We start from the raw sequence: 27,451 nt of genomic DNA, 5'->3' as shown, positions 1-27,451 counted from the left end.
ATGACCGCTGATGTTGATTGGCTGCTGTTCATTTCTTTCTTTTTTTCTTTTTTTTACCTGGAGCCGGGCAGTAACTGAAAGATAGCTTTTTACACAGCACTTACTCTGGTGAGCTTTTTCAGGTTCCGATGCATCACTATCAAGTGATTTAGCATATGAGTATTATGTCCCTTTAAATATATATGTATATGAATATATACGTATTTATGTGTTAATATGTGTGTATACACTTATTAACACATACGTATATATGTATATAAGCATATACATATATATTTACAGGAAATACAGTTCCCCATAGACTTTCCAGTGCCGTTTTTATTTCTAACAGTCCGCAGCAGCCAACTTTAACCCCTAAAAACTGCTTCTCAAAAGCTCACGGTAGCAATAACCAGCCACTTGTAATGGTTGGTTATTTATCGTGCGCCCATAAACGGGCGAATTTGCTAATTTACGGGCGCACAATAACGTAGCGCTCCACTTGTAATCTAGCACTATATATGAGTGTCCGGCACAATATTTGTAGGTGACATTTAACAATCCATGATGTAATGTAGGTTTCATTTATATTATTACTGTTGGGAACTTGAAGTAGATTCTCAAGTGTTTATTTGCACTCCTGGCGAGACAGAAGCTAACGCACCATCTTATTAAAACAGAGCAACAGTAATCAGGCAATACTTAAAAATTCCCCATGGAGAGAAACGCTAATTATCTTGCATAACTGATAGAAAAACTTCATTTTCATGCAGCAGGCTGTGCAATCAAATCAGTAACGGAGGAAAGCCCAGCACTTTACCTCTCTGCATTGCACACCAGCTGTGAGTTGTTCAAGATTAAGTATCTTTATTGGGCAAATAAAGGAAACTGTTTGTCTTAGTTGCATCAATGTAATATGTGTAATAAAAATATATTTTCAGTAGGATCTAACATTAGTAGAGTAATAATAATAATATAAATTAAAGGAATTGTTATTGTTTAAAAAGATAGATAATACCTTTATTACCCATTCCCCAGTTTTGCATAACCAACATGGTTTTATTAATATACATTTTACCTCTGTGACTACCTTTTATCTAAGCCTCTGCAGACTGCCCACTTATTTCAGTTATTTTGACAGAATTGCCAATCAGTGCCCTCTCATAAGTAACTCCACAGGTGTGAGCACAAAGTAGTCTATATGGCACACATGAACAAAGCCCTCTAGCTGTGAAAGATGATCAAATGCATTAAGATAATAGGTAGCCTTCAAGGGCTTAGAAATTAGCATGAATCTACCTAGGTTTAGCTTTCAACTAAGAATACAAATAGAAAAAAGCAAATTTGGTGATAAAAGAAAATTGGAAAGTTGTTTAAAATGACATGCTCTATCTGAATCACGACAGTTTAGTTTTGACTAGTCCGTCCCTTTAATTTGTAAAAATGTTGCTGTTTAAAGAGACATAAAACTGCAAGTACAAAATGTTCTGATTTGTTAGTGCAGGTTATCATTACTTGTATATAGCTATAGGGATGGTCACAATCACAATGTAGAGAAGTTTATCTAATGATTTTGTACAAAAATCCCTATAATCATTATTGGTGAACTTTGTAGACAAATCATTAGATAAACATTTATACAGGATTGTGATCAACACCTATTTGTAAAAACCCTGCAAAATGTGTTAAACACATAGTAAAAGGGATTGGAAAGTCCAAATTAAACATGCAGGATTCAGATAGAGCATGTAATTTTGAGACACTTTTAAATTCACTTCTTTTTTCAAAGGTGCTTTGTTCACTTTGTATCCCTTGTTGAAAAATAATCTGCACCTATCCAACACTAGTGGGAGCTAGCTGCTGGTTGATGCCTGCACACATTTGTCTCTTGTGATTGGCTAAATAGATGTGTTCAGCTAGCTGCCAGTAGTGCAATTCTGTTCCTTCAGCAAAGGATAACTAGAGAATGAAGCAAATTTGATAACAGAAGTAAATTAGAAGGTTGTTTAAAATGGTATGTTCTTTCCAAATCATGAAAGAAAAGTATGGAGTTTCCTATCCCTTTAAGTGAGCTCCAGAGCAGCAATGCAGTACTGGGAGCTAGCTGAACACATCTGATAAGCCAATGACAAAAGACATATGTGTAGCTACCAATCACCAATTAGCTCCCAGTAGTGAATTGCTGCTCCTGAGCCTAATTAGGTATGCTTTTCAACAAAGGATATGAGGAGAATAAAATAAGTTTGATCATAAACTGAAAAGGCTCTTAAAATTGCATGCTCTGTCTGAACCATTTGGTTGATTTTGACTTTTACTGTACTTTCTTTGAATTTGTTTTTTATCATTTTTTTCAATAACACATGGTACATAATACAAAAAGAATTGTACAACATTATCTTACATTTATGGCAACCGTTGTTCCAACCTACTCCCAACAAATCTCACATGACCAATTGACACATTTAGCAGACAGATATACATAGTACTATATCATCATTTGGAGAATGTAAAATTTGCATTTTGAGTGATGACTTTTAAGGTGCACTAGACCCAGTGATGATACAACATACTCATTAACCTCTTGAGTATGTGCCCACTGCTGCAGGGTGTTTCAAATATGTCTTTTTAACCCCTTAAGTGCTACTCTTGTTCATTTCATGGGCTCCAGGGTCCAGCTTATCAATGTGCAGAGCAATAAAGCTGATCACCTCTCCCTGTTATTTGGGAGGGGTTAGCAGCTTTGTTTGGGAGGTTGTGAAGAGATGGAACAATAGAATCATAACTTTTAGTTTATAAAAAAAAAGGAAAAATATGTTGAAAGACGGTGGGTGGTAAAAGTCATGGGATATTGAACATTCTTATTTAGCACATAAAGAAAAATGTAGTTGGAACTGTGAATATATGCATGTATGGCGAGAGGAACAATGCCTTCTCAGTGCACTCAACCCAAGTATAAATTGCAAAGAAATTAAAGAAGAATATTAAGTAATTGTTTACTATGTAACTAATTTGTAACGTGAAAGGGATATTAAACAAATGAATATACAGTATATATATATATATATATATATATATATATATATATATATATATATATATATTGTGATTTAGACATTTTAAAAAAATGTCCAATTTACTCAAATCAAATTTGCTTTGTTCCCATCTGTTTTGAAGAGATACCTAGGTAGGCTCAAAACTGATTTCTATGCTGTTGAAGGCTGCCTCTTATCTCAGTGAATTTTGTCGGTTTTCACAGCTAGACAGTGCTAGTTCATGTGTTTCATATAGATACAATTGTGCTCACTCTTGTGGAGTAATTTATGAGTCAGCACTGATTGGCTTAAATGCAATTTTGTCAAAAGAACAGAGATAAGGGGGCAGTCTGCAGAGGCTTAGATACAAGGTAATCACAGAGGTAAAAAGTGTATTAATATAAACGTGTTGGTTGTCCAAAACTAGAGAATGGGTAATAAAGGGATTATATATCTTTTTATACAATAAAAATGTTCAAGTAGATAGCCCCTTTAATAAAATGTATTATTTATTTATTTAAACACAATAAAATAAGCAACATAATAATATATAACAATATAGTATAAATAAAAAAAGCAGATGCGTTCACAGGCGCTTTTAAAAATAAGTAAATACAGGCACTTCTATAAAAAAAAAAAAGCCAAAATAAATGTCACAAAATGACATTACTAAATCTAGGGGATGTCAATCATCTCACGACACTTCCAATTGTGAGTCATGATTGAAATAAATAAATGCATGCAGCTGTCAATCAAATTATTGAGTACCTTCCCAAAAACTGAAATTTCACTGTCAATAACTTTACTACCGCACTGCTCAAATTACCAACATAATATTTGACAATAAAACCCCCAAATGTATGTTATTCTTGGACCAATTACGGCTAAAAAGGATGTTTATTGTGATTGGTTGTAAAACGTAGGCAGCCAAACTACATCTTTTCTGAAGGGACACTGCAGCCGAGAACTATTTAGTGTTTTAAACATTTTTTTTTTCCACATGAATTAAAATGTGAAAATTAAATTTGCAACCCCAGGGCACTGGATAGCATATTTATGCGCTTATTTTAGTTCAATTAAAGGGACACAAACCCCCCAAAAATATATTTCATGATTCAGATAGAGCATGTAATTTTAAACAACTTTCCAATTTACTTCTATTATCAAATTTGTTTTGTTTTCTTAGTATCCTTTGTTTAAGACATTGCATTGCACTACTTGAAGCTAGCTGAACACATCAGATAAACCAATGGGAAGAGACATATATGTGCAACCACCAATTAGCAGCTAGCTCCCAGTAATGCACTACTGCTCCTGAGCCTACCTAGGTTTTCTTTTAAGCAAAGAATAACAAGAGAACAAAGCAAAGTATATAAAAGAAGTAAATTGGAAAGTTTTTTTTTTTTAATTTGCATGTTCTGTCTGAATCATCAAAAAACATTCCTGTGTTTCATGTCCCTTTAACACATAATTTCTCTAAGGAACTCATCTCTCAAAGGGGATTCTTGCAACTATTAAGACACTTGTTGCAAAACTGCAGTTTGCAGTCACCTAAAATTAATGCTAACTGTGTCTAGCTGTCAGAACGGATTCTTCTTCACAGAAAGACGCGTGGAAAGTCTGATTATCCCAGCAAATTGCAGTAAACCTGCTCACTTGGCTAGAGGGAACATATTTTTTCTCATGAATTCAGCACATACCAGTTTCTCTTAGTCTGAAGACTTTAGAACAGTGATTGTCAAGCTATTATTTTCCTTGTGACATCTTTCACATACTTCAGTTCCAACTAGTTCCTTCCAGTGATTTTTCTAGAGGAATGGAGGTCAATAGAAAGTTCCTTTGGTATTTTTAAACAGAAGAAGAGAGGACCTAGCTGTCCAAGTCACTGTCTACACCTTGACGATATTTCCTCTAACATATGTATTATTATTACACCTGAGAATGTATTAGTATGAAAATAGTATTGTTCTTACAAAATATTGGAGTGTTCAAATATTTTTTTTTTTAAACATTTTGGGCTATATTACAAGTGGAGCTCTATTTTAACGTGCACCCTTAAAGGGGCAAATTTGCCCGTTTATGGGAGCACGTTAAATAACCAGCCATTACAAGTGACCGTGAGCTTGTGGTTTCACTTTGAGCTAAGCGTAATTAACCAGATTAACCAATTAAAAGTTGAGCTAAAAGACACCAACATAGAGAGTAAAGTACAGTACCTAATAGAAATATATGATCATTTCTATTTATCTTTAAAAAAAAGAACCGCACAAATCAGTTATAAGGGGTAAAGTGATGGGATGTGCAGTGTTTGGGAAAAAACAACAACACCTAAAGGGCCCTCACATGAAGGTCAAGGGGGTCTGTGTTTCATTTTACTTTGTTTAACCATGGCAGCCATCTTTGTGTCATGGTACAAGACAATTCTGGTTATACAAATGTTTACGGAAATCTCAATATCTCAGCTCAGGATGGTCCTAGCGCCTTGGGAAAAAAAAAAATAATCTCTAGATCACATTACAAGGTTCATGTACAGATATAAACATTTTGCACATTCTTGGTCCTTAGACTTAAAACGTACAATGTAATGATGAATATTGCTGAAAATTCCACATTATCATTGTGCGGGCGGACACGATCTGCTTTAGTGGATCACGTCTGCCGCACATCGATAAATGCAGACAGCGTATGCACAAACATAAAAGGGGTTGTCAATCAACCCGATCGTATCTGATCGGGCTGATTGCTATCCTCTGCCTCAGAGGTGGTGGATGAGTTAAGGAGCGGACATCTTAAGACCTCTGCTTATTAAGTTATGTTTCAGCGGAAGCCTAAACTACATGGGTAGATTGGAGCATCTGCTGCTTGTTAAATCTACCCCCTAGGGTTAATTTATAGTGGCAAAGGGTTTGAATCTCAGTCCTAAATTTTTTAGGGGGAACCTAGACAAATATAAAGTACATGCAGAAAATTTTAGGCTTGAGGATTCTTTTTGGGGGAGAGGGCAAGAAAGTGCAATTGTCTCTGTTCACATTGCTTATACACATCTCTTTGATTTTATAACACAACAGGTTATTTGCACACATGTAACCTATTAGCATTATTACACATTATTCAAAGGAGTCAGTCAACATACAGACCCTTCCACCTATGATATAATCACAAAACACCCATATTGCCATCAGTAACTATTTCATGTTGTTTTTGGAACATAAAGAAGGGGGGATTTAGGGTGGTTACCTGAAAACAAACATTTTAGGAATGTGATCACTGTAAAAACATACTGACAATGCCAGTTGAAGTTCAGAAATCGATATCCACCAAAAACAAGCACTAGATTGTGATAAACCATTTATTTTTCTAACTTTTCTCTTTTTTTGCTTTGTTCTCTTGATATTCGTTGTTGAAATTTAAACCTAGGTAGGCTCATATGCTAATTTCTAATCCCTTGAAGGCCGCCTCTTATCTCAGTGCATTTTGACAGATTTTCACAGCTAGACAGTGCTAGTTCATGTGGAACATATAAATAACAGTGTGCTCACTTCAGTGGCGTTATTTATGAGTCGGCACTGATTGGCTAAATGCAAGTCTGTCAAAAAAACTGAAATAAGATGTCAGTCTACAGAGGTTTAGGTACAATATAATCACAATGTATTCAGAGGTAAAAAGTTTTTTAATATTATCATGTTGGTTATGCAAAACTGGAGAATGGGTAATAAAGAGATTATCTTTTTAAACAATAACAATTATGGAGTAGGCTGTCCCTTTAAAAGGACATAAAACCATTTTTTTTGTGCAAAAAAAATTGTGATTTTCCCACACTCCCTAGTGAGGGCAAAACTCAAATTCTGTAACCTAGGTTCTCCAAACGCTGCAAATCAAATAGCTGGTTTAGGCAATCTGCAGCGTTTGGAAAACTAGGTTACAGACATTGCTTTATGGCATTTCTAGAGACTGTGAGACAAGAACATTTTTTTACACAAAAACAAGGGGTGTTTCATGATAAACCCTTTGTAAAAACAGCTATGTGTCTAGGTGTGGCATAAAATGCATATAAATCTTTTATAGTTGTAGTTAAAATGTTTATAAAACCATTTCTTACCTTTTAATTGCTTTGTAGCACATGATAACAACTATAAATAGAAACACTGCAGAAATGATAATAACAACAAGGAAATGCCACCAAGTTTCTTGCTCACAGCATTTAGTTTCAGGAGCTGTAAATAAAAAATAGAAAAACAGAGTCACGGACTAAACCACTGCAAACAGTTTAGATTCACAAGCACTTGTCATGGGGGTGTTTTATTTACACACAGGGATCCATTAGGACTAAAACACAGGCTTTATAATCATCATTTACATTTAAAATATATTATTTAGATGATTCTCTTTTTATTTATATATTATCATTAAACAATTACAGGGATACTAAATACATGCTAGCTAGTTAGAATGATTTATTCAAAGCAAGTATTGTAAAGCATATTAGAAGTTTAAGTATTAAAAAAAAAAATTCTTTCATGATTTAGATAGAACATACAATTTTAAACAACTTTCCAAATTACTTTTATTATCAATTTTTCTTTCCTTTCTTGTTATCCTTTATTGAAAAGCAGGGAGGTAAGTTCATGAGTGTGCACGTGACTTTAGCACTATATGGCAGCAGTTTTGCAAAAATGTAATATTACATTACCACGAGCACTAGATTGCAGTACTATTTCCTGTCATGTAGTACTCCAGACGTGCATGCTACCTATCTGGATATCTCTTCAACAAAGAATAACATGAGAATTTAAGCAAATTTGATAATAGAAGTAAATTGGAAACTTTTTTTTAATATTGTATGCTCCGTCTGAATCATGAAAGAAATATTCTGTGTTTCATGTCCCTTTAAGTCCAAAAAGCAATGGATGCTTCCATGTTATAACCTAGTTATCATTTTTCTAACCTTGCTGAGGCCAATCAGGAACAGCTATAAATGAGACACAACCAATGTCTGTGTGTAATAGTGCAGTGTTAAAGGGACATGAAACTCAAATCTTTCACGATTCAGATAGAGCATGCAATTTTAAACAAGTTTCCAATTTACTTTGATTATCAAATTTGCTTAATTCTCTTGGTATTCTGTGTTGATTGAACAGTATTGCACAGCTGGGAACTAAATGGAAATGTTTGGTAAGCCAATAACAAGAGGCAGATACTGTATGTGGATCAACCAATCAGCAGCTAGCTCCAAGCAGTGCAAATTAGATAATATATGTTAATTGGAAAGTTGTTTCAAATTGTATTCTCTGTCTGAATTATGAAAAAGTATTTCTGTAAAACCAGGCACCATCCAAAACCTGCCTGGACCTTCCAACCTTCTCCTCGATCACTGTATACTGTCCCTGATCCACTACAACTGTACCTTAGACCACCCTGACTTTGCCTGAGTTGCTCAATCCACTTCAAGGAGGCCCAGACTCAACTCAGGCTGCTTTGCCCACCCCTAAAGTCCCAGGCTAAATGGTCCAGAGTAATCAAATTAAGATTAGGAGGTATGACATACAATAATGTAAAATAGAAATACTGCAAAGCAATAAGTCTATAAAAGGGCAGATACCCTAACTAGTTTTTCACTTGCTCTGTGCACATATTTGTGTAGTCTAATAAGTTCTTCTAGTACATTTTGTCAACAGTTATAGAGAGATTGGGGGTGGAGATTTTGGAAGAAGGGGGAGAAATGAGGAGCTCAGATTTGGAGAGATTTAGCTTGAGGTAGTGAGAGGACATCCAGGAAGAGATGTGAGAAAGACAGTTAGTGACACGGGTTAGTAAGGAAGGAGATAGGCCTGGTGCAGATTTGGGTGTCGTCGGCATACAAATGATATTGGAAACCGTGGGACTTTATTAGGGAACCTAGTGATGACATGTAGATTGAGAAGGGGACCGAGGACAGAGCCTTGCGGTACTCCGACAAAAAGTGGTGACGGGACAGAGGAGGCCCCAGAGAAGGCTACACTTAACCCCTTAATGACCGGACCATTTTTCAATTTTCTTACCCTTAATGACAATGGCTATTTTTACATTTCTGCTGTGTTTGTGTTTAGCTGTAATTTTCCTCTTACTCATTTACTGTACCCACACATATTATATACCGTTTTTCTCGCCATTAAATGTACTTTCTAAAGATACCATTATTTTCATCATGTCTTATAATTTACTACAAAAAAATAATAAAATATGAGGAAATATGGAAAAAAACACACTTTTTCTAACTTTGACCCTCAAAATCTGATACACATCTACAATCACCAAAAAACACCCATGCTAAATAGTTTCTAAATTTTGTCCTGAGTTTAGAAATACCCAATGTTTACATGTTCTTAGCTTTTTTTGCAAGTTATAGGGCCATAAATACAAGTAGCACTTCGCTATTTCCAAACCACTTTTTTTCAAAATTAGCGCTAGTTACATTGGAACCCACGTAAATTATGCCCAGCAGTGAAGGGGTTAATTAGGTAGGTTGTAGGGAGCTTGCAGGGTTAATTTTAGCTTTAGGGTAGAGATCAGCCTCCCACCTGAAACATCCCACCCCCTGATCCCTCCCAAACAGCTCTCTTCGCTCCCCCACCCCACAAATGTCCCCGCCATCTTAAGTACTGGCAGAAAGTCTGCCAGTACTAAATAAAAGGAGTTTTTTTTTTTTTTTTTATAAAAAAAAATAAAATATTTTATCTGTGATGGACTCCTGCCTTAGCCCCAACCTCCATGATCTCCCCCCCCCCCCCCTCAGCTCTCTAACCCTCTCCCCTATCTAATTGCGGCCATCTTGGGTACTGGCAGCTGTCTGCCAGTACCCAATTTGCCCCAAAAACAAAAGTATTTTTTCCTCTTTTGGATTTTTTTTTGTTTTCTGTAGTGTAGCAGCCCCCCACAATACCCCTATCCCCCTCCCAGATCCTTTTATATTATATATTTTTAAATCTTTCCCCCCCCCCCCTCTTCCCTCCTCATTGGTGTCAGTGGGCAGCTAATGCACGCGCACGCTCCCGGCACCCGGCGTGCACATTGCACTTCTAGGAACCGGATGCCGGGTAGCGATGGGCCGCTCACCCGCCTCCCTGTTACGCTCCCACCCACCAACAAACCGGCACCATCGCTACCGGTGCAGAGAGGGCCACAGAGTGGCTCTCTCTGCATCGGAGTCTTCTAAAAAGGTATTGCAGGATGCCTCCATATGGAGGTATCACTGCAATACCCTGAGAGCTGCTGGAAGCGATTGCGATCGCTTCCAGCACTCTGTTAGACAACTGACGTACCAGGTACGTCCATTGTCATTAACTGCTTGTTAATGCATGACGTACCTGGTACGTCAGTTGTCATTAAGGGGTTAAAGGGACATGAAACCCAAATTTTTTCTTTCATGATATAGAAAGAGCATGCGATGTTAATCAACTTTCTAATTTACTTCTATTATCAAATGTGTTTCATTCTCTTGATATCCTTTGCTGAAAAGCATATCTAGATATGCTCAGAAGCTGCTGATTGGTGGCTGTACATAGATGCCTTGTGTGATTGGCTCACCCATGTGCATTGCTTTTTCTTCAACAAGGGATATTTAAAGGATGAAGCAAATTAGATGATAGAAGTAAATTGGAATGTTATTTAAAATTGTATTCTCTACCTGAATCATGAAAGAAAAAAATTGGGATTTGACAGGTAGGAAGAGACAGGTAGGAAGAGAGCCACGAAAGGGCTGTGTCACAGATGCTGAAGGATTGGAGGGTTTGGAACAAAAGAGGGTGGTCAACAGTGTCAAAGGCTGCGGGCAGATCAAGGAGGATAAGCAGAGAGAAGTGGCCTTTTGATTTTTCTTTAAGTAGGTCGTTGGTAAACTTAACAATAGCTGTCTCTGTGGAGTGATGGGGACGAAATCCAGATTGCAGTGGGTCAAGAGAGTAGTTTAACGTAAGGAAATGGGATAGGCGTGCATATACTAGTTTTTCGAGAAGCTTTGAGGCAAGAGGGAGGAGGGAAATTGGGCAGTAGTTGGATGGGGAGGTAGGATCAATGGAAGGCTTTTTGAGGATAGGAGTGACCAGTGCATGTTTCAGCTGAGGGAGCTGAGGGAGAGGTTGAAAATGTGTGTTAGTAAAGGGGTAAGGGTAGCAGAGAGGGAGTGGAGTAACTGTGAGGGGATAGGGTCAAGGGGACAGGTAGTGAGGTGAGAGCGCAGTATAAGTGCCAAAACTTCTTCCTCAGTAACAGAGGAGAATGAGCTAAGGTTAAGGTTATGTGGGTTGTGTTTGAGTGAGAGCATTTGAGGGGGGGGGAGAGAATGGAATTATGTTGAGAGTTGATTTCATTTCTGATGGAGTCGATTTTGTTATCGAAGTGGCTGGCAAAGTCTTGAGCTGACAGAGAAGTTGTATTAGGAGGTGGGGGAGGGCGGAGAAGAGTATTGAAAGTGGAGAACAAACGTTTTGGGTTTGAAGAAAGATTAGAGATAAGAGTAGAGAAGTAGTGTTGCTTATGGAGATTAAGGGCAGAATAGTAGAAGTTCAAGATGAATTTGTAATGAAGAAAATCAGCTGAAATCCGAGATTTTCTCCAGTGCCGCTCAGCAGTACGGGAACATCTGCGTAAATACTGTGTCAGAGAAGTATGCCAGGGATGAGGATGAGTGTGTGATTTCCGAGCTATGGTAGAAGGGGTAAGATTTTCAAGAATGGATATAAGGGTGGAATTATAGTGGCAGATAGATTGTTCAGGGCAGGAACAGGAGGAGAAGGATGAGAGGAGAAGTTTGAGGGAAATAGTAAGCTGTTGCTTATCTAATGACGTAATGCTTCTGTGAAGTTTGGTGTGAGGAGCAGAAGGATGGAGAGTTGTAGGGAGGGATGATATGTTGCAAGTAAGGAGATGTGGTCAGAAAGAGGAAAGGGGGAGAGTGCATCAGGTCAGGTCAAGAGAGTGACCATCTTTGTGAGTGGGAGAATCAGTCCATTGTGACAGACCAAAAGAGGAAGTGAGTTGCAGAAGTTGTTTTGCAGAGGGTGTAAGTTCATATGTGTCATATAGATAACATTGTGCTCACACACGTAGAGTTACCTAGGACTCAGCACTGATTGGCCAAAATGCAAGTCTGTCAAAAAAACTGAAATAAGGGGGCAGTTTGCAGAAACTTAGATACAAGGTAATCACAGAGGTATAAAGTATATTAATATAACTATGTTGTTTATGCAAAACTGGGGAATAGGTAATAAAGAGTTTATTTATGTTTTAAAACAATAAAAATTCTGGTGTAAACTGTCCCTTTAAGGGTCCTAGTCCTGCTTTTCTTATGACAATCCAAATTCACACTACGGAACAACACACATTTACGGGGTCAACATTCACTTATCAAATTCCACAATTAAAAGAAATTGATAAACCCAGGACAACACATTTCAACTAAACCAAAACGTTTTAAAATAGATTTGTTTTTCACATGGCTGAAACTGATATTAGGAAGAATTATCATCCAACAAATACAAATACTACCTGCTCAATCAAATTAAAGGGACATGAAATCCAATTTTTTTTTTATAATTTTTTTGCTTGATTCAGATAGAGCATACAGTTTTAAACAACTTCCAATTTACTTCTATTAGCAAATGTGCTTCATTCTCATGCTATCCTATGTTGAAGGAGCAGCACTAGGAGCTAGCTGAGCTAAGCAGGTTGGCCAATGATAAGAGGCATAAGTGTGCAGCCACCAAACAGCAGTAAGCTCCCAGTAGTGCATTGCTGTTCCTAAGCTTACCTTGATATTCTTTTCAACAAATGATACAACGAGAACAAAGCAAATTAAATAATAGAAGAAAATTGATTTAAATGACATGCTTTATCTGGCTCATCACAGTTTAATTGTGACTTTATTGTCCTTTTAAGTTAAAAAAATAATAATAAGCACTTTTACACTAATAAAAATGAGTAAATACAACAAACACACATGCACACTATACAGATAATTCCCTAGTTTAAATCCCCTAAAAAGACACACATACACACATCTCTATGGTTTTGGAGCCCAGCAGGTTAATTGCACACATGACCTATTAGCTTTAACCTGCTACATACTCACTAAACTCACAATATCAATGTTTTGTTTGTCTTTGGGCACAGGCAGTTAACCCCGGCCTGCCTGGGTGCAGGTCCATAGGAAAAATTACAAAGCAGACTATGCAAAAAGTTCAACACTCGTCACTCGCTCACTGCCTGTGACTCTGGAAATAGTGTAGCTTTAAGAGAGTGCTATAGCCCCAAATGCTGAGCCTGTTTAGGGGTCATGGGATGTGTACCCGGTCCGGTCAGAGAGTGCTGTCCCCTTCTCTTTGTTTTGCATATGCCCAAGGTGATTACATCCCTGACTTGTTCCCAATTTGTTTGGTTAAGGGCTGGGGTTGTCCCATTTGGCCAAATGCAGTAACTGACGCTTCCAGTTTTGCTTTTAATCCTAGCTGAGAGCTTGTGAGCGAGTGCTGAACTTTTGTGTGTGTGTGTGTGTGTGTGTGTTGCATAGTCTTCAGGAGGTAACAGTTTTGAGCTTGAAATATTTTAGGATTGTGATAACTAGAAGAGCACACCAACATTTAGAAAAGGTTATCTGCCAAAAACAAGCATTTGATTGTGATCAATCCCTATGTTTTTAATCCTTAAAGGAGTTAAAAGGACAGTCTAGTCAAAATTAAACATTATCTTCAAATTTGCTTTGTTCTCTTGGTATTGTTTGTTAAAAATTAAACCATGTAGCTCACATGCTATTTCTAAGGGTTTGAAGGCCGCCTCTTATCTCAGTGCATTTTAAAAGTTTTTCACAGCTATATAGTGCTAGTTCATGTGTGTCATATAGATAAAAGGTAATCACATAGGTAAAAAGTATATTAATATAACTGTGTTGGTTATGCAAAAATGGGTCATGGGTAATAAAGGGATTATCTACCTTTTTAAACAATAAAACTTTTCAAGTAGACTGTCCCTTTAAACTTCAATGTAAAGTCCTACTCAGGAGCCAAAATCGTTGCAGATCCAGAGCAGAACACAGACAGTGAGCAAATCATGAGTAGCCACAGAGTCTGATTTTTCCTATGTGTTTATCCCCATTGCAGGGGTTAACACAACATTGTAACCTACGATCAATATTACAAACATTGCTTGGTGTACAATTTTGGAGTATGACATTTGCATATTAGAATGTCCGTTTAAACAGTAAACACCCTGAGATGTTTAGTTATACATAATGAGACATCTGTGCAATATATTTTTATTACTTAGTTTGCCCCCTTTTCCTGTAATTTAGCTATGAAAATCAAGCAATATCTACTTCTCAGAACATGAAAAGCACCATACTGACTTCTCAAGGCTAACCCTACGACATCCTTTCACTAAGTGGCTTTAACTGATAACAACTGTAAACCAGAGTACTTTATACTAACTTTATGACATTGGATAACCTTGTTGTCTGTAGACTAAAGCCCGGATTGGCTCCAAATGGTGGGTGCAATTTGGCTATTGATAAATAATTGCAGTAAAAAGGATGTAGATTAATTTTTATTTTAAAAACATTAAAACTAGGCTTATATGTTATTCTATAGCAACACAACAGAAATGTCTTGCAATTACAAGGTGTTTACTGTCCCCTTTAAAAGTAAATGTCCCTTTAACAATATAACATTTAACATTCCTTTTAAACCCAGTAATTCAATTCCGTCAGGTTTGCAATCAGTATAAATATTTTTCCAGTTTATGTTTGTCAATTGTCAGGCTGTAACTTATCTGGGGGAAAAGGGTCTTAGAACAAAAAAAAACGCATAAATGAAAAGCAACCTTTACATAAATCAGATTTTGCTGCTGATAAACCAATAATCCGACCAGTCAGGTTTTAGTAGAGAAATTTTACAGCATCGGTTACGATTAGGATCTGAGCAAACGTTAATTGAAGTGGGCAGGAAACCGCCTTTTGACCATGCTGTCAGATGAACAGATTTATTACATATTGGAGAGTTCCAGAGGATATTGATCTTGTGCTAAAAGCAGAGAAAAATAATATAATGAATACTCCCTAAAAACACCCTGCATTGGATTCTTACTCTAATTATAATAAATCACGCAGCCACAGGTGTTGACCATAAAGATTTAATCTACAGAAGGGCGTCCATGGGTATTGGCACAAAATGGGTAATTTAATTTAAAATATAAATAATATATTGCCATGGATTAACACAAGCTCATATATAAGTGCTTCATTCAGACTAAAAATCAATTTTAACAGCTTGCTCTGTAAATAAATATTTTCTTTGCTCTCCCCACTCTGTTTGAGCTCTATTTCACTTACTAGTTTCGTAATGCTAGTGTCTTATGGAACTGATGCGTTCCATGTTTAACTCTTGCACATACAATCTGAATAATCCCCTTTACTATGATTCATATGAAAACTGGTAACAAACACACACATTATAGTGATGGTAAACTCTCCCCTTATAAAAACAGATCCAGAATGGCAGTGATATTTTAGATGGATTTTAATTCATCAGTTGCAATGAAGTTGCGCTATAACTTACTTTTTAATATTGATATGAAATTAAAATACCCCACGCTCGGCCGACCACTTCAAAAGTAAATTCTTCTGTTATATAAAGGATTGAATTGTTTTGGTGTATTTCATGCACTCATTTCACCATCAAATATGATTAAAAAAAATAATTGTTAACTTTTCACAAACTTTGGGTTTCTCAATGAAATGATTTACATACCACTTGTGCAATAATGACACAAATGATTGTAAAAGCTTCTCTGGGATCCCCTTTGCTCAGAAATAGCAAACATACATGGCTTTGCCATTGGTTTTTGGTAATTAGAAGGTCGCTAATTGCAGCATAATTCTATTATTCCCAATTAATCAGGTAACTTGTAAAGGTTAATTTTAGTTGTAGTGTAGAGATTACCCTTACACCTGATACCTCCCACCCCCTGATCCGTTCCAAACAGCTCTCCCCCTGCCCCTCCACCCACACTCTTCCATATTAGGTAGAAAGTGTGCCAGCATGAACTTTATGATTTTGTTTTATTATTATTATTATTATTACAATATTTTTTTTTGCAGTGTAGTGATCCACCTTACCCTCCCACCTCCCTGATCCCTCATAAACAGCTTGCTAACCCTCACCCTTCCACTAAAGGACGGCCATCTTTGTTACTGGCAGTTGTCTGCAACTACCTAATATATACAGTTTTTTATTTATTTTTTTCATTTTAATATATATATTTTTTATATTTCTGTAGTGTAGTTGCTACAGAACAAAAAGTAAGGCACGCTGGATTCCACATCCAGATCTTCACAGACCTCAGTCCAGCAACACTGCAGAAGAGGAGGGAGCTGAGCTTCATCACCACAGTCTTGAGGGAGCAGGCGATCCCGCACAGGTGGGGATTCCTGGTCAGCATTAAAGCATCTAAGGGAGATACAACAGCCATCCTCAGGTCTCTGGTGGACCTGCCAAGATTCAACAAAACCCTCCAACTCAACATCACGCACCCAGAGGACCGCCAATTCTCCCCCAGAGACTCTCAGCAGATAAACAACCAACCACACGAAACTCACAACTCTGCCAGCCCAGGGCCTCACTCTATATCTGAAAGTGTGGACCAGGTCTCAAGGCCCACTAGATCCATGGCATCTCCCACCTCAAACTGACATCCCATTCTAGCCAAGGCGGTTACAGGTCATATGACATAACATTCTTTTCTTTCTCCACAATTCTTTAGGTTTGGAAGTGGGGATACTACCCCAATTGTTTTTTATTGTTGCAGGACTGTAACTTTTTGTTAATTAAACTCTTCAGTTAGAAAAGAAGAAATCGAAACAAAAGAGTTTAAAATTTGCCTTTATAAGTGTTATTGTACTGTGCTCTTACTGCTTATTACTGTAATTGCACATCTCAAAATTTTTTTGCACTATTCTTTTTTGAACCTGTTACATTGTCTCAGTTTGTAGTACAGCAGTAGCTTATATTACTTACCTCATACCAGATACAGTGTAAAACCTACATCAGGCAGACAGGCTATCACTCGGCCCACAAACCCACACCCATACCCGCTAGATCCACCATGGCACATACAATATTTATTACCACCATAAATTTGAAAGGGCTGAATAGTCCGTAAAAGAGGTCCATGGCCTTTAAAGACCTCTACAAAGTCCCCAGTGAAATCCTATTTATACAGGAGGCACACTTTAAGAGAGGTCACAAACCCAAACTCCTGAGCCACAAATATAGAATAAGCTTTCTGGCTTCGGGTAGTACCAGGAAGGGAAGGGTTCTACTTAAAAATTCCCTACACTTTCAAGCGACCCACATAGAGAAAGATAAGGATGGCAGGTACCTGATTCTGATAGGTGTATTATTCAATAGGCCAATTACCCTTGCAAACATATATCTCCCAAATAAAGAACAGCACACTTTATTCAGACACATTACAAACCTCCTACTAGAACACACCCAGGGGACACTATTCATGGGGGGGTGACTTTAATAATATCACTGGACCCGACCATGGACACCTCTACAGGCATCACTAATACCCATAATTGAGTTCTAAAATCGGTAACTAATAACCTACACCTACTACGGCTGCATGACATCTGGAGGAACTTTAATCCTGACATCAGGGACTACACCTTTTACTCACATCCACACAACACATACACCAGAATAGATCACATACATACAGACCAATTGGGCCTTTCCATGATTACTGACTCACAAATTTTGGCAATCACATGGTCGGATCATGCCCCCGTACATTGCGCAGTGGCCTGGCTGGACATGCCACAGCGTCCCTTCATCTGGTGGATGGATGCCTTCCTACTAGGGAATGCACTAACTAAACAGGCTGTAGACCAGTCCATAGAAAACTATTTTAGAGAAAATGACACAGACCACATAACCTCAGTCACTCTCTGGGAGGCGCACAAGTGCGTCATAAGAGGTGAACTGCCAGGGGAAAAAAATTGAACAGACAATTTATAACTTCTACTATGTCCCAAATTAGCTACTGGGAAAAAGAGCACAAAAAACATCCACAGGCCACCAGCATACTAGAATCCCTAACACAGTCTAGGAAAGACCCCAAAGCAGTGGCGGCTGGTGACTTTGGAAGATGGGGGAGCACTAGCCCCGCCCCCTCAGATGGCCCCGCCCATTTTAATGTGTATATATATATATATATATATATACATACATACACAGTATATATATATATATATATATATATATATATACATACACACATATATATATATATATATATACACACACATACATACATATACACATGCACACACACATATACATACACACAAATACATATACACTGTTACACACACAAATACATAAATGCACACACAGGCATATACATACATACACATACAGTACATACACATACACATATATACATAAAATAAATGCACACAAACATATACATATATGCACACACAGACATATACATACATACACTACACATACACTACACATACACATATAAAATACATGACCAGAAGATACAGCATCTTATAGAGAAAACGCCTTGTCTCCTACACGCTCCCACGGCTGAATTAAAGAATTGTGTGTCACCCAAATAATCTCAAGCTGACCAGCGCAACAATAATAATAAGCTGTCCATATGGACATACAATCACCCGTTCCAGCACAACAAAGCCTAACAGTTTCAACACTGGGTGCAGAGGAAAATCTCCCTAAAATCACACCACAGGGCTTGCAAAGCACAGCGCGACCACCCTTTCTGGGAAATCTTGCTACAGAAACTTTGATTTGCGGCAACAGACTACCAGCTTACACTCATATGCTGCCCTAATAAAAACAAGGGCGGGACATTCCTATACCGGCAAACAAAGTCCTGGGGATAAAAAGCTACCAGAACTCTTACACCTCGGTATCCCGTGATATACAGCTACCCACAGTAGTAACGGGACCTTTAATATTAAGTTGTGTTGCTGTTTATTTGTGTTCTATTTAATCCTGGCATGTGTGTTGATGCTAGCGCATACGTTACAAAAATCTAGTTTCCATACACATGGACAATGATAATTCAACATTTCATGATCCAATTAGTCACTATATATATATGGAAAGATGTATCCTAAGATAATAACTTACCACAGAATTACCATAATACAGTCTTAGATCTAGGGACGGTTTTTATTACTTAACAAACTGTAATTCTTGCACAGTAAAATAGTTTCCTATATACTATACCTTATATAAAAAACGGCCCTGCTCTGAGTCTGTCTGAACGGCCCAAAAACACTTCAGGAGGTGAGGGGGAGGAGCCTCTTGGGGGCCATCACATGCAGAGTGCCAGCGTATCACAGAGGCTGGGGGAGGAGACAGAGCACAGGCTGAACCCAGTCGCACAGTTCAGCCTGTGCGATTATGCCTCTATAGGCATGAGGATGGGGAGGAGCTATGCCTGCACAGTGAATACATTGAGATCACATCACTCTGCAGGCATATAGGGCTCCTTACCGCACGTGCGAGTGGGGGGTGGAGACTGGAGTCAATACTATGACTCAGCCTCTCAGGCAGCAGCAGGCAGTGCTACGAGTGCCGTGGTGGTGTGGTGTGACGTCACGGACGTCAGCACACTGAGTAGTCCACCCGGTCCTAGCTCCTGCCTGCTCCTGCCTGTATCGTTGTAAATTGTAAATATAAAACTGTATACATAGCATGCCATGCTGCATAGTGACACAGACAGCAGGACAGCACACAACTTGGGGGAAATAATAAATTATTAATAATATAAAAAAATATAAATAAAAAATATATATAAAATTTTTAATATATTTTTTTTTCTCATTTTTTATTTTTTATTTTTGGCTCATTTTTTTCTCCCTCCTCTGCCCCCTGGGGGTTCACGTGCGACAGTGCATAAATGGAGAAGCCTCCACTGCCCAAAGACCACCTAATTAAAGAGCACCAAAAGAAAGCAGCACTGCTGAAACAAAAATACGTCGATATCAAAGATAAAACAGGGTCCTCTCTCGCTAAAACACTTAAGAGAACCCAATTAAATGCACACATTCACTCTATTATCAACAAACACGGAGATCTTCAAAGTGGAGGAAACAGAAAACGTGATTAAAGACATGCCTGGTGGTAAAAGCCCAGGCCCAGACTGGTTTAACATGACATACTATAAGACATATATCGACCACCTCGCTTGACCCTTAACAAATACCTTCAACTCATTAATTCACTCCGGAGGATTCTCAGGTAACACTCTTCAGGCTCACATCACAGTCCTCCCCAAATTCTGACTTAAAAATCTTCACCAAGATACTAGCAACAAGACTGAACAGATACTTACCTAAATTAATCAACACAGACCAGGTGGGCTTCATCCCAGGAAAGGAGGCTAGGGATAACACCCTGAAAACACTACAGATTATTTCCCACGCCCAAGACACTCGCACCCCTACCATTATAGTTTCCTCGGACGCATAGAAAGCTTTCAACTGTGTTAATAGGCTTTTCCTAAAAACAGTAATGCAGAAAATGAAATTCACCGACAAATTCCTAGAATTAGTATTTTCTCTATTTTCCACCCCCACTGCTAGGGTTAAGGATAATGGCATTTTGTCAGACAGCTTCAATATATACAGGGAGTACAGAATTATTAGGCAAATGAGTATTTTGACCACATCATCCTCTTTATGCATGTTGTCTTACTCCAAGCTGTATAGGCTCGAAAGCCTACTACCAATTAAGCATATTAGGTGATGTGCATCTCTGTAATGAGAAGGGGTGTGGTCTAATGACATCAACACCCTATATCAGGTGTGCATAATTATTAGGCAACTTCCTTTCCTTTGGCAAAATGGGTCAAAAGAAGGACTTGACAGGCTCAGAAAAGTCAAAAATAGTGAGATATCTTGCAGAGGGATGCAGCACTCTTAAAATTGCAAAGCTTCTGAAGCGTGATCATCGAACAATCAAGCGTTTCATTCAAAATAGTCAACAGGGTCGCAAGAAGCATGTGGAAAAACCAAGGCACAAAATAACTGCCCATGAACTGAGAAAAGTCAAGCGTGCAGCTGCCAAGATGCCACTTGCCACCAGTTTGGCCATATTTCAGAGCTGCAACATCACTGGATTGCCCAAAAGCACAAGGTGTGCAATACTCAGAGACATGGCCAAGGTAAGAAAGGCTGAAAGACGACCACCACTGAACAAGACACACAAGCTGAAACGTCAAGACTGGGCCAAGAAATATCTCAAGACTGATTTTTCTAAGGTTTTATGGACTGATGAAATGAGAGTGAGTCTTGATGGGCCAGATGGATGGGCCCGTGGCTGGATTGGTAAAGGGCAGAGAACTCCAGTCCGACTCAGACGCCAGCAAGGTGGAGGTGGAGTACTGGTTTGGGCTGGTATCATCAAAGATGAGCTTGTGGGGCCTTTTCGGGTTGAGGATGGAGTCAAGCTCAACTCCCAGTCCTACTGCCAGTTTCTGGAAGACACCTTCTTCAAGCAGTGGTACAGGAAGAAGTCTGCATCCTTCAAGAAAAACATGATTTTCATGCAGGACAATGCTCCATCACACACGTCCAAGTACTCCACAGCATGGCTGGCAAGAAAGGGTATAAAAGAAGAAAATCTAATGACATGGCCTCCTTGTTCACCTGATCTGAACCCCATTGAGAACCTGTGGTCAATCATCAAATGTGAGATTTACAAGGAGGGAAAACAGTACACCTCTCTGAACAGTGTCTGGGAGGCTGTGGTTGCTGCTGCACGCAATGTTGATGGTGAACAGCTCAAAACACTGACAGAATCCATGGATGGCAGGCTTTTGAGTGTCCTTGCAAAGAAAGGTGGCTATATTGGTCACTGATTTGTTTTTGTTTTGTTTTTGAATGTCAGAAATGTATATTTGTGAATGTTGAGATGTTATATTGGTTTCACTGGTAAAAATAAATAATTGAAATGGGTATATATTTGTTTTTTGTTAAGTTGCCTAATAATTATGCACAGTAATAGTCACCTGCACACACAGATAGCCCCCTAAAATAGCTATAACTAAAAACAAACTAAAAACTACTTCCAAAACTATTCAGCTTTGATATTAATGAGTTTTTTGGGTTCATTGAGAATGCCTAATAATTCTGCACTTCCTGTACAATGGCACGAGGCAAGACTGTCCTCTCTCGCCTGCTTTATTTGCCTTATTCATTGAAAGCCTCGCCCAACAGATCAGAAATGACACCCTCATTACAGGGATTTGTATTGGAGACAAGGAGCAAAAGCTGGCATTATACGCCAACGACGGTCTCCTCACCTTTACTCAGATAGAGTCTTCCCTCCCAGGGGCCCTTGAGGCTTTTGAGAAGTCCGTATTTCTCCTAAACTTAACAAAATCTGAATATTCAAATATAAATTATGGGGGGAAAGAAATTTATCAATTGATCCCAAACTGCCCCCTTAAAAGACAAAGAATCAAACTGAAATACTTGGGCATTTACCTAGCATCTGACGTCCAAACAGCATACACAGCTAACTACAAAACTATAGAAAAAAACGCTAACCACAGACTTAGCAAGCTGGAAAAACAAATCAATATCTTGGATTGGCAGAATAAATTTTGTAAAAATGAATGTTCTGCGAAGACTTCTCTATCTTCTGCAAACCACGCCCATAACCTCCCTTAACACTATCTCAACAAAATACAATCACTAATAGAGCAATACATTTGGCAGGGAGCCAGGCCCAGAATCGCTAGAAAGAACATGTACTTACCAAGGGACAGGGGTGGGTTGGGAGTCCCTAATATCCTCATTTATAAAGAAGCTATAATGCTGCATAAGCTATTGGACTGGTGCACAAACATTAACAATAAACAATGGGTCCGGATTGATAGGCACATACTGGGTTTATGCAACACTGGGCTTGCAGCCTGGAAACCTCACAAACACAGACCCTCTAACATAGCACAATATCCTCTTCTCTTTGACTTTTTCACGACATGGGATAAATTAATAAACACATCCACTAACATCTCTAATACTCTGTCCCCCATGTCCTCCCTTTGCCACAACCCGGACCTGCCCTGGAACTTCAAAGACATTTCATTAGTAGTCGAGTGCCACATTAAGGGCAGAACAATTTCGCTTTTCCGCGAAAATAAAACACATAGACCCCTCTCCACCATCCAGGAGATGCACCCCGAGATTTCTCTGAACTGGTATGCCTATTCCCAAATCTGTCACTACGTAGACACTGACCCCAAGAAACATCATCTAACTAGAAACGCAACACCATTTGAGACCCTATGCCACTTAGAAAACACTCCAACACGCGCCATATCAAAACTGTGCAAACTGCTGCTAATCAAAGAGCCTCAACTCTTGCCCTCTTACACCAACTCATGGGACAAGGAACTGGGCATTAGTATTGCTGCTAAGGACTGGCTGACTGTTTTTAACACTACAAATCGGTCATCAATTTCCACAAGAGTCCTTGAAACCAACTTCAAATTTTTAACGAGATGGTATCTGACCCCCAGCAGACTACATACTATCTACAAAACAGTTAGATCTGTGCTGGAGGGGATGCGGAGAAATAGGCACCCCTACACACATATGGTGGCATTGTAATAAACTAGATGCGTTCTGGTTGGCGATACTGGAGCGCATGTCAGACGCAATAGGCAAACAGCTACCAAACGATCCACAGATCTTACTATTTCTACTCTTGCCCAAACTGCACGACAGTAATGCTAGGGACCTGCTGATCCTCATGCTAAACAGCACTAAAACCCTAATCCCAAGACATTCGAAATCCTCCAATATCCCGACTGAGAAAGAGTGGAAGGTCCAGGTAGAGAGTTTTCTACAACTTGAAAGGTACCAACACCTCCAATCGGGCTCATTAGTCACAACCAAACTTAAACTATCTCTATGGAACCAGCACAAAGAGTGAAACAAACTTAGAACCCACTAACATCTACTACACCAAACATCAGGCTTTGCCCTTAGACACCATCTTAGCCAGTTGTCAGTACCCTTTTTAGGATAAAACTAATGTATGATGTAATTCGTAATATCCATGAGACTGTAACATAAAAGCACGGGTCATACAGGCCTCTGCACTGAACCTATGTACCGACCTTTAATCCAAAAGCACCTTTACTGCTTTACCTAACTGTTACGCTATGGAAATATTCTTATCTACGTTTTGTAAAATCTGTTATTTTTTCAAAATAAAAACTTCTTTAAAAAAAAAAAAGTAAATACAATGGTCAATCAGTCACACCAAATAAAAAATAAATACATCTTAAAAAAAAAAGTTTACTTTGAGTAAAAGCTGACACGCCACTTGTGATATGGCCCTAAATGTGAATCATTTTGTGGAATTCTAAAGTATTTAAATACAGAATTAATAAAATAATTACCCACACCCTGCTCTTTACCATGTACATAGTTGCCAACAGTCCCAGATTTCCAGGGGCAGTCCCTGGATTTTGTTATATATCCCTGGATTTGTTTTGTCCCTGTAAGTTTTACCTCCAGGAGATTCGGAGGGCTGCAGCTGAGCTGGGGCATTAATGATAGAAGTTAATAGGAGGAGTTTCCGGTGAGGCTGTGTGTGCAGCAAATACTCTGCCTGATCACTCTGAATGATCGATGTGTAAACTGCGACAAATCAGAAGAAAAAACACTTACAAACAGCTCCTTCACACTAGGTAAGGAGCTGTGTTGTTTTGTTGTAAAAGAGGAGGGAGGATTACTTGGCTACTACTGAAGATAATTTATTTTTTGCATCTTTGCAATATTTAGTATGACAATAATCTTCATATTTTAGCACGCTGTATCAGTTTACTGATTTTAGCATGAGTTTTAAATATACATCTCCTACACACAGTGCCAAACTATCGGCTAGATTTAGAGTTTTGTCGGTAACGACCCGCGTAGCTAACTCATGCTTTTTTTTCCCCGCACCTTTTAAATACCGCTGGTATTTAGAGTTCACAGAATGGCTGCGTTTTCAGTGCGTTAGGCTCCAAAAAGGGAGCGTAGAGCATAATTTACCGCCACTGCAACTCTCGATACCAGCGGTGCTTACGGACGAGGCCAGCTTCAAAAACGTGCTTGTGCACGATTCCCCCATAGGAAACAATGGGGCTGTTTGAGCTGAAAAAAACCTAACACCTGCAAAAAAGCAGCGTTCAGCTCCTAACGCAGCCCCATTGTTTCCTATGGGGAAACACTTCCTAAGTCTGCACCTTACACCCTAACATGTACCCCGAGTCTAAACACCCCTAACCTTACACTTATTAACCCCTAATCTGCCGCCCCCGCTATCTCTGACCCCTGCATATTATTATTAACCCCTAATCTGCCGCTCCGTACACCGCCGCAACCTACGTTATCCCTATGTACCCCTAATCTGCTGCCCCTAACACCGCCAACGCTATATTATATTTATTAACCCCTAATCTGCCGCCCCCAATGTCGCCTCCACCTACCTACAATAATTAACCCCTAATCTGCCGACCGGACCACACCGCTACTCTAATAAATGTATTAACCCCTAAAGCTAAGTCTAACCCTAACTCTTACACCCCCCTAAGTTAAATATAATTTAAATCTAACGAAATAAATTAATTCTTATTAAATAAATTATTCCTATTTAAAGCTAAATACTTACCTGTAAAATAAATCCTAATATAGCTACAATATAAATTATAATTATATTGTAGCTATTTTAGGATTAATATTTATTTTACAGGCAACTTTGTAATTATTTTAACCAGGTACAATAGCTATTAAATAGTTAATAACTATTTAATAGTTACCTAGTTAAAATAATTACAAAATTACCTGTAAAATAAATCCTAACCTAAGTTACAATTAAACCTAACACTACACTATCAATAAATTAATTAAATAAAATACCTACAAATAAATACAATGAAATAAACTAACTAAAGTACAAAAAAATAAAAAAGAACTAAGTTACAAAAAATAAAAAAATATTTACAAACATTAGAAAAATATTACAACAATTTTAAACTAATTACACCTACTCTAAGCCCCCTAATAAAATAACAAAGACCCCCAAAATAAAAAAATGCCCTACCCTATTCTAAAATTAAAATAGAAAAGCTCTTTTACCTTACCAGCCCTGAAAAGGGCCCTTTGCGGGGCATGCCCCAAAGAATTCAGCTCTTTTGCCTGTAAAAAAAAAACATACAATACCCCCCCCAACATTACAACCCACCACCCACATACCCCTAATCTAACCCAAACCCCCCTTAAATAAACCTAACACTAAGCCCCTGAAGATCTCCCTACTTTGTCTTCACCACGCCGGGTTCACCGATCGATCCAGAAGAGCCTCCGATGTCTTGATCCAAGCCCAAGCGGGGGGCTGAAGATGTCCATGATCCGGCTGAAGTCTTCATCCAAGCGGGAGCTGAAAAAGGTCCATGATCCGACTGAAGTCTTCTATCAAGCGGCATCTTCAATCTTCTTTCTTCCGGATCCATGTAGTTCATCCCGCCGACGCGGAACATCCATCTTCACCGACGACTTCCCGACGAATAACGGTTCCTTTAAGGGACGTCATCCAAGATGGCGTCCCTCGAATTACGATTGGCTGATAGGATTCTATCAGCCAATCGGAATTAAGGTGGGAAAATTCTGATTGGCTGATGGAATCAGCCAATCAGATTCAAGTTCACTCCGAACAGCCAATAGAATGGGAGCTCAATCTGATTGGCTGATCGGATCAGCCAATCGGATTGAACTTGAATCTGATTGGCTGATTCCATCAGCCAATCAGAATTTTCCTACCTTAATTCCGATTGGCTGATAGAATCCTATCAGCCAATCGGAATTCGAGGGATGCCATCTTGGATGACGTCCCTTAAAGGAACCGTCATTCGTCGGGAAGTCGTTGGTGAAGATGGATGTTCCGCGTCGGCGGGATGAAGCTGGTTTTGACGGCTAACGCCAAACTCTAAATCTAGCCGTATGAAAATTGTCAGACTAAATAATACAAAATTCCATTTGCCCCCAACAGCTTACCCAGTCCGGTGCTGTGCATAATCACACAGTAAGATCAGCTGAACTGTGATGTGTCTCTCCTTCTGTTTATAGTAATTTGACACACTGCAGTCTAGATCCTCCCCTGCACATCTGCCCTCAGATTGTCATTAGTAGTCCTGGATAATTTAAGATAATTTAAGAAGTATTGCTGCTGGCTATTAGGACAGTGGATCTAAGGTAGTTTTTTGTCACTTCAGTTCTGTGTGTCTTTAAGCAGACTGTTTTCTGTTTATTGCTATAAATTGTAAAGTAAAGAAATTCTTTTTATTTGTTAACATTTTTAAAACTCTGT

General features: G+C 38.6%; 1 protein-coding gene across 1 annotated transcript in view; it reads right to left on the bottom strand.

Moving 5' to 3' along the window:
* PRIMA1 (proline rich membrane anchor 1) overlaps window positions 1-27,451 on the bottom strand; it is a 162,214-nt gene that overhangs the window by 12,813 nt on the left and 121,950 nt on the right. The window contains exon 4 of the mRNA XM_053710015.1: window positions 7,111-7,225. Within this exon, the coding sequence (XP_053565990.1) occupies window positions 7,111-7,225 (115 nt within the window). The remainder of the gene's footprint in view (window positions 1-7,110; window positions 7,226-27,451) is intronic.

Source organism: Bombina bombina, chromosome 1 (assembly GCF_027579735.1).
Source record: "Bombina bombina isolate aBomBom1 chromosome 1, aBomBom1.pri, whole genome shotgun sequence".
Classification (NCBI taxonomy): domain Eukaryota; kingdom Metazoa; phylum Chordata; class Amphibia; order Anura; family Bombinatoridae; genus Bombina; species Bombina bombina.
This window is presented reverse-complemented; position numbering and strand designations above follow the sequence as displayed.